Consider the following 8,730-nt stretch of genomic DNA (forward strand, 5'->3'; position numbering starts at 1 on the left):
CTATCTCAGAAAAAAAACTCATATATAAATAAATACTTGCTCTACTTACATAACATATGTATTTCACTGCCCATGTTTTGATTTTAGTGATTTTTTTTTTACAGTAAAAAAAGAGAAAATCCTTCTTAGCCTTTTCCATTCTAACTGTGGCTATTTTGAAGCCAATTCTGATGCCATTTCCTCCCTTATAGTGGCCATACATGGTACAATTTTTTCATACAATCTTACCATTTCTATGTAGTTTAAGGGTAAATTAAGTGAATATACTGAAAGGATAATTTAGGCAGTTCCCTTATACTACATAGAATTGGTAAGATTGGATGAAAAAAAAAGTACCATGTATGGCCACCTTTACTCTCCCTCTGCCTGATTGTGTATGCATAGCCCGCCCTTCACTATAGAAAGGGCATTGTTTCAGCATGAGAAATATTGGCCAATCAGAGAGGAACTGGGGTGTAGGAAGGGAAAACAGGAGGGAAAGAGGCTTCAGCCAATCAGGGTGCATTAGTTAAGTCTGAGGGGAAGTAGAGAAGCAAAAAAGGACAACCCAGCATGCCTTGCAACTACCTTTTTGTGTACCAAATTTTGTGTATACCAAATAAGAGTCAGGTAAACTGGGGAATGATCATTTATCAACAAGAAAAGTAAGAGTGATTTTAGCATCCTTATTACATGTTTACCAGATAAAAATAAAGAATTTATTTTTTATTTTATGCCCGACAGTTACACTTTAACCACCTGAGCGTTACGTCGCTCAGGAGGTGTTAATTTTTCCCCAATTTTTAAATAAATGTCTTAAATGGCTATAAATCCTCTAGCTAGCACTAGGCTAGCTAGAACAAGTCCCAGGCACCCTTTGATTGCCGCCGCTACCCGATTTATACGTTACCCAGCCTGGATCCAGCGATCGGCGCAGCCTCGCTGGACAGCTCCGGTCTTCACTATGGGGAGGATCGCAGATGACTTCATGACATCATGTGCAAAACTGATCCTCCCCCATAGAGAGACCGGAGCTGCGCCGGGAGGGTGCGAGATCGGTGGATCCAAGGGGGGTAACGTATAAACGGGGGGATCGCGGGGGGATCGGCGGGTGCTGGAGACTCTTACTAGCTAGCCTAGTGCTAGCTAATGGATTTACAACCATTTGGGACATAGAATTAAGGGGGACTCCTGGGGCCACAGAGCAGTATCCCCAACACAGTGTCGGGCATACCGCTAAGGAGGTTAAGAAAGCAAATGTTTGTTTTCCCTGCAGGCTATAATGCAGATTACTGCAATTCCCAGCGACACACAAGTAATCCATACACACACACGTCACCAGGGGACATACGAGTCATCAGGGGATTACACGCACTGATTATGTCCAGCTACTGATGATGACATCCTAATGAACTACTCTGCAAGAGACACGCTGGATAAGCAGAAGAGCAAAACATTGTCCTAACACACAAATCTTCACCGATCCACACAGTGGAAACCTGCTAACAAAAGTCACCAAAATAATTAACTGGCAGGTGACTGACTTAAAGCAAATCTGAAGCAAAAATAAACTTGTGATGTTTATTTATCTTTTTAATTAGGTATTTATATAGCCCCGACATATAAGGTAGTGCTGTACAGAGTATATAGCCTAGATATAATGACTTGTACAGTATATGTAGTACGGATAATAAACAGAGCATTTGTAGCAAAAAAAAAAATAGTCTCATATTTTTATTTTCAGGTTTCAGTTATATAGCTTTATTTATAACTTAGCATCAGACTTTCACAGTTGCATTTTAGAATCCACACTCTGTAGTTTAAGCTGTAAACCAAGCAGAGCTGATGACCCTTTGAACGCATGCATGAAAAAGGGGCGCAAAAAAGCATGGGCGCCCATTTTCGTTAAATAAAATATTGTTAATATCTACCAATATTCCTAGTTTTTAAAGTGCAAATAGTATTAATTATTGTAATAATATATCAGTATATATCAACTATATTGTAACCTAACCTAACCCTTTCCCTCACACAGAACCCTCCCCCCTCCAATGCCTAAACCTAAAACCTCCCTTCCTAACGCCTAACCCCTCCCTTCCTGACACCAAACCCTAAAACCATTGGCGTAACAATAGGGGAGGCAGCCCCTGAACCCGCGGGGGCCCGCTCATGGCCATTTTGGGGGGGCAGGAGGGGTCGCAGCATGAGGGGAGAGCTTTGCACATTAGCAGGGAAGAGGGACAGTCCCCCCCCTCCCTCACTTGGGGCTCTCCCCTCTGCATCTATCCAAGTGGCAGCAGCTATAATTACCTCCATTCACCACGGAGGTCTCCGATCTGCAAGGGCTTCTCATTACTTCCTGTTAAAACAGGAAGTAAAACCAAGGTTTTGCATCCTGCAAGCAGCCATTAGCGCATGTGCAAACATTACCTGAAGAAATGCACACACATATGACATGCATTGCCACAGGAGAAGCACCCAACACACACTCACAATCAGGGGCGCCGCGAGGCATAAAGCGAACCAAGCGGTCGCTTGGGGCCTCAAGATCGTAGGGGCCTCGGCGGCTCAGTGACGTCGGCGTGACGTCACTGTTTCCCAGCAGCCCCGCGGGGCTGGCAGAGCAGAGCAGGGCAGGGCTACGGGAAGATGGACGCCGCCGAAGCCCTGCTCTGGAGACTATTTATATGCCTCCAGTACAGGGCTTCGGGTGGCCATCTTCCCGTAGCCCTGATTCAATCAGCACGGGAGATTGGAGGAGGGAGGGAGCTCCGTGGGAACTGCGCGCCTGAGGAGCCGGCCAGGAGAGGAGACGGGGAGAGAAGACTTCTGCCAGTGCCACTGCCAGGTGAGTAAATTCTTTTCTTTTTGCAGCTCTGAAAATGTGCCCTAATTGTGTTTGATTTCTGCTGAACTTTTCCCTAATTGTGTTTGATTTATGCTGAGAATGTGCCCTAATTGTGTTTGATATCTGCTGAACTGTTCCCTAATTGTGTTTGATTTCTGCTGAACTGTGCCGTAATTGTGTTTGATTTCTGCTGAAAATGTGCCCTAATTGTGTTTGATATCTGCTGAACTGTTCCCTAATTGTGTTTGATTTCTGCTGAAAATGTGTCCCTAATTGCGTTTGATATCTGCTGAACTGTGCCGTAATTGTGTTTGATTTCTGCTGAAAATGTGCCCTAATTGTGTTTGATATCTGCTGAACTGTTCCCTAATTGTGTTTGATATCTGCTGAACTGTTCCCTAATTGTGTTTGATTTCTGCTGAAAATGTGGCCCTAATTGCGTTTGATATCTGCTGAACTGTGCCGTAATTGTGTTTGATTTCTGCTGAAAATGTGCCCTAATTGCGTTCGATTTCTGCTGAACTGTTCCCTAATTGTGTTTGATTTCTGCTGAAAATGTGCCCTAATTGCGTTTGATATCTGCTGAAAATGTGCCCTAATTGCGTTTGATTTCTGCTGAACTGTGCCCAAATTGCGTTTGATTTCTGCTGAAAATGTGCCCAAATTGCGTTTGATTTCTCCTGAAATGTGGCCCTAATTGCGTTTGATTTCTGCTGAAATGTGGCCCAAATTGCGTTTGATTTCTGCTGAAATGTGGCCCAAATTGCATTTGATTTCTGCTAAAATGTGGCCCAAATTCTGATTGTTTTCTGTTGAAATGTTGCACAAATTGCGTTTGTTTTCTGCTAAAATGTTGCACAAATTGCGTTTTTATTTTCTGGTGTCTGGGGTAACTGTTGCTGCATTTATTATTTAATGGTCATAGTTGGCTATATTTGCTGTGCTACGGTTAAGCTCCGCCCATACAATGTCATGGCCAAATCCATCTGCGCGCGCCTCAATCACCCCCACATCCATTTTCCCCGCAAACAGCCCCGCCCAATCCGCCCTCCAGCTCCACCCACATGTCATGGCCACGCCCACTTATGCGGGATAGCCACACCCATTTTTCGCCGCGGCGCGCAAAGGATAGGGCCACTTCCTACAGTCCGCTTGGGGCCACAAAAACCTTAGCTGCCCCTGCTCACAATCATGTAAGCACTCTGCATGCAAGGCCGCACACAGCCAGGACTTCATTCCACTCAGTAGCCCGATACCCCCTCTCCCATGAGAAATCTTTACCTTTTCTCCAAAACAACATCAGGGGGGTCTATATGGCTGAGACTGTGGTGAAACCCCTCCCACAGTGTGATGTCATGACCATGGTCCTGACAGTTTGCTATCTGTGAACGTTGTGCATTGTGGGTGGGAAATAGTGGCTTTTTCCAACTGCCAAGCCAATAATATCTCCCTCTGTGCATAGAACTCTCAGTAATGAAAATTTCATACAGATCACCTGGCAGAACTACTAGTGATAAATGTCACAATGTAAGTCAGGGAGAGGAAGGATTTCACAATGAGCAAACACGGACTAAATAATCTATAAGTGAATATTGAAAACAATAAGCAATTTTATTCATTGTTATTTTCACTACAGTTCCAGACCAACACATGTTAATTTGAACAAACTTTATCACTGCTAACAATCCATAATCTGACGTTTGGAGGCAACTGAGAGCCTCTTTATCAGGGAATACAAAACCAGAACATGTGCACCTTGGAAAGCCTCTGGCGTTGTGCACAGATGAGCAGCAGCAGCAGCAGCAGCAGCAGCAGACAAGGGGCATCGATCCATCCTGCATATAAGGAAGGGATATGGAAGCTGCCATTTTGCGTACGAGAGGAATTGGCGCGGGAGACTTGGGCGCAGGATACAGCCGGTATGGCTGATCCTGCTGCTGCACAAGTTCTGGCAGTGTTAAATACTATTCCCACTCCAGGCCGCCATGGATGGTGGGGAATGAAATAATTCGCAATTGCTGGAAGCCAAATTATAGTGTTTTAAAAGTAACTTCAGCTCCGTCTTCTGACGGCGCCGAAGCTACTCCCTGTGCGCCCAAGTCTCCTGCGCTGGATTCACTGTGTTCGGCCATTTGTATTTCCTTTTAAACAATACCAGTTGCCTGACAGTCCTGCTGATCATCCTGCCTCCAGTGGTGTCTGGATCACACAATGGAAACAAGCAAACAGCTAATCTAGCCACTCTTCAGCCAGAAACATCTGATTAGCATGCTTGTTCGGGGTACATAGCCAAAATTATTCGATATAGAGGATTAGCAGGACAGCCAGGCAATGTGCATGGTTTAAAAGGAAATCAATATGGCAGCCTCTATAATCCTCTCATGTCAGGTTCCCTTTAAAGAGAAACTTTACTCTCTAGTAAGGCCACATCTGGAATATGGAATTCAGTTCTGGGCACCACATTACAAAAGAGATATTGCAGTTTTAGAGCAGGTGCAGAGACGAGCTACAAAATTGATACGTGGGATGGAAGGTCTCGCTTACCAAGAAAGGTTAGATAAACTGGGTTTATTTAGTCTAGAGAAAAGACGCCTTAGAGGAGATCTAATTAACATGTATAAATACATTAGAGGGCAATATAATAGCTTGGCGGATGAGCTTTTTGTCCCTAGGCCTTCTCAAAGGACTAGAGGACATGAGCTGCGCATGGAGGAAAAACGTTTTAGCCATTCATTTAGGAAAGGGTTCTTTACAGTAAGAGTGATTAAGATGTGGAATGCATTGCCACAGGAAGTCGTTATGGCAAACTCTATACCTGCATTTAAAGGGGGCTTAGATGCTTTCCTTGCGTTGAAAGACATCCATGGCTACAATTACTAGGTTATGCCTATTGATGTTGATCCAGGGATTTTATCTGATTGCCATCTGGAGTCAGGAAGGAATTTTTCCCATTTGGGGCTAATTGGACCATGCCTTGTAAGGGTTTTTTTGCCTTCCTCTGGATCAACAGGGGTATTTGGGGGACGGGCTGGAGTTGTACTTTGTACTGGTTGAACTCGATGGACGTATGTCTTTTTTCAGCCAAAATAACTATGTAACTATGTAACTAACGATTGCTTATATTTTACAATATTCATTTATAAATGGTTTAGTCAGTGTTTGTTCATTTTAAAGTCTTTCCTCACGAACAGAATGTTTGTTGTGTGTTCCGAAGTGCACGGAAATAACACCTAGGCCCATATGCAATTAACTTTTTCACCTAAGATTTCTCCTAGGAGATAATTTTTCAACTTCAATTTAAAATAACTTTTTAGAACTTTGCAATGGAAAAAACACCAAAAAGTAGGTGAAAAAGTACTGTCAAAATTATTTTAAGTATTTGTTTACTTGCTGGTGGTATAACTACCTGCGGACCTCCGCAGTATAAATCTACGGCGGGCAGGGGGCGCTGCGGCTCTGACCGGACGTAAACTCTATGTCCCATTCACCGCGCGCCCCCGCCCGTCCCCGCCGCTCGATCTCCGCCGCAATGTGCTGCCCTGCCGCCTCCATGACGGCAGAGCACTGTGAGCCGGGCAGGAGCCGTTCCCATTGGCTCCTGGCCCTGTCAGTCATGTAAGCCGTTCCCATTGGCTTACATGGAGTGACAGGGTCAGGAGCCAATGAAAGCGGCTCCTGACCGGCGCACAGCGCTCTGCCGTCACAGCCACGGCAGAGAGAGCAGCCTGCGGCGGGGACAGAGCGGCGTGACCGGCGGGAGCGACGGATTATTGCGGCGATTCATCGGGAAGCGGCGGTTTACTGGACCAGCACCCTCTGGTCCTTAAGGAGGCAGAGGGTGCTGGTCCCGAAGTGGTTAAAGGGCATTTTATTTACAAGTTGTAATAATATCACCCAGGAGAAAACTCAGGTGAAAAAAAGAATTGCATATGGGCCCAGGTCTCCCAGAGGGCACTGGGAGGAGAAGTCTGGATGAGTGACATCATAGCCTAGGCTAAACATCACTGGGAGAGTGGAAGGACATACCAGTATACAGCAATATATAGCTATGGGAAGGGTATCTGATGCTGAAACCAGGAAAATTAAAGGACAACTGGAATGTTCGAGAACAAAGAGTTAGACACTCCCCCATGAAAAGGGAAGGCTCCAGATCCCCTGTCTATGCAATGGGGATTGTTGTATATTTGTATATTTGGAATATATTGGCATTTTGTAAACTTACACACACATTATATATATATATATATATATATATATATATATATATATATATATATATATATATATATATATATATATATATATATATCATTACTAGCCATTATTAGTTATCAATACAAACATCTAATAATAAAGGATAATAAAGCGGATCTAATTATACTGTATTTCTGCTATATAATTGTTCTTCTCTAAAATGGCTGCTCAGTAGTTGTTCATCTAACAGTGCAGCAGGAATAATATTGTATAAAAAATCCTTTTATCCTTTTTTAACTGTTATTAATATTACTAAATGTCTGTAAAGTTTATTTAACCCAAGAAATAAGTTGTTGATATTATTCACTTTTATTCTTCTATATCTTATTGATCATTGTTACTACTATGATGATGATGATGATAACAATACTTGTTAATTATATAGTATTATTAAGATAATAATAATAGAACACTTATTATTTAACATTATTATTACTTTTTCCATATACTACAGTGTATTAGAGTCTCGATAAATATGATAGAAAATGATGATAACACTAGCAAAAAACAAAACTAAAACAGCAACAACAGTAATAACGATGATTATGATGATGATAATAATAAAATATAAATAATAATAATATTATATTGTTAATTTTTTTTTTTGGCTTCTATGAAAAAGTTTATTATGTGATAAAGAACTTTGATGATAAAAATAACAGGAACAAAAATAATGACGATGTTGTTGATGATAATGATAACAACATAATACAAATAATGACAATAATAACAACAACAAAATAATAATAATAATAATAATAATAATAATAATAATAATAATAATAATAATAATAATAATAATAATGATGTGGTGGTTGTTGTTTTTTTATTTTATGACTTTCCATATATAAAAAGTTTATTAGTTGAGTCTTAAAAAATTTGATAGAAAATTATGGTAATTCTTAAAAACTGTAATAATTATATAATAACAATGAACATAAAATAAATAGTAATAATGTTAGTTATTTTATTTTCTCCACATCCAGCTGTTCATTAGTTTAGCATCTAAGGTGGAGAATTATGATAATAATTTATTTGATTACGGTTACCCCTCTAGTATTATATAATAGTCTAGCACTAAATATTGTACTAAAAAATTGCATTAAAAATAATAACAATACAACTGCTGGTCATGGTCTTAACACCACTACCCCTCAATCACTGTTTCTATGGTGATCCACTGACAGTGTTGTCATGATTGTTCAGTACTAATGCCTAGCCTCTGGTACAAGTAACATGCACAGGTACTGCTGGGATATACTCACGGTTCAGGGGTGGTGGGTTCTCCTCCATAGATAGCAGAGAGGAACAGGCACAGTCCCAGCGCAGAGCTCCACATTGCTGCCTCCCAGATATCTCGGTTAGGGAGAAGGACTCCGCAGAGAGAAGTTTTTATAAGCTGTGTCTATGTATAGCCCCTCTGGCACTCTGGCAATCCGACAAAAAGTGACCCACTCTTTACATACACTGACCCTTGCACAAGGCCTGCACTGTGGCTGATGCAGAGTGTTTGCCTTGGCTTGTGTCTGTTTACAGAGCTGTATTCCGGAATCCTATCCCATTACCATGTTTGTGTGGCCTCATGCCCAGACATACAAGATCTCCAAATTGTGCTGAGCATTACAGTGATCTATTAGCTTCACTGCCCT

General features: G+C 41.8%; 1 protein-coding gene across 1 annotated transcript in view; it reads right to left on the reverse strand.

Moving 5' to 3' along the window:
* LOC137535726 (alpha-2-macroglobulin-like) overlaps nt 1-8,495 on the reverse strand; it is a 118,594-nt gene extending 110,099 nt beyond the window's left edge. The window contains 1 exon segment of the mRNA XM_068257597.1: nt 8,347-8,495. Coding sequence (XP_068113698.1) covers nt 8,347-8,420 — 74 coding nt within the window. The 5' untranslated portion in view covers nt 8,421-8,495.
* Between the last annotated feature and the right edge of the window lie 235 nt (nt 8,496-8,730).

The sequence above is a fragment of the Hyperolius riggenbachi genome, chromosome 10, assembly GCF_040937935.1.
Source record: "Hyperolius riggenbachi isolate aHypRig1 chromosome 10, aHypRig1.pri, whole genome shotgun sequence".
Lineage (NCBI taxonomy): Eukaryota > Metazoa > Chordata > Amphibia > Anura > Hyperoliidae > Hyperolius > Hyperolius riggenbachi.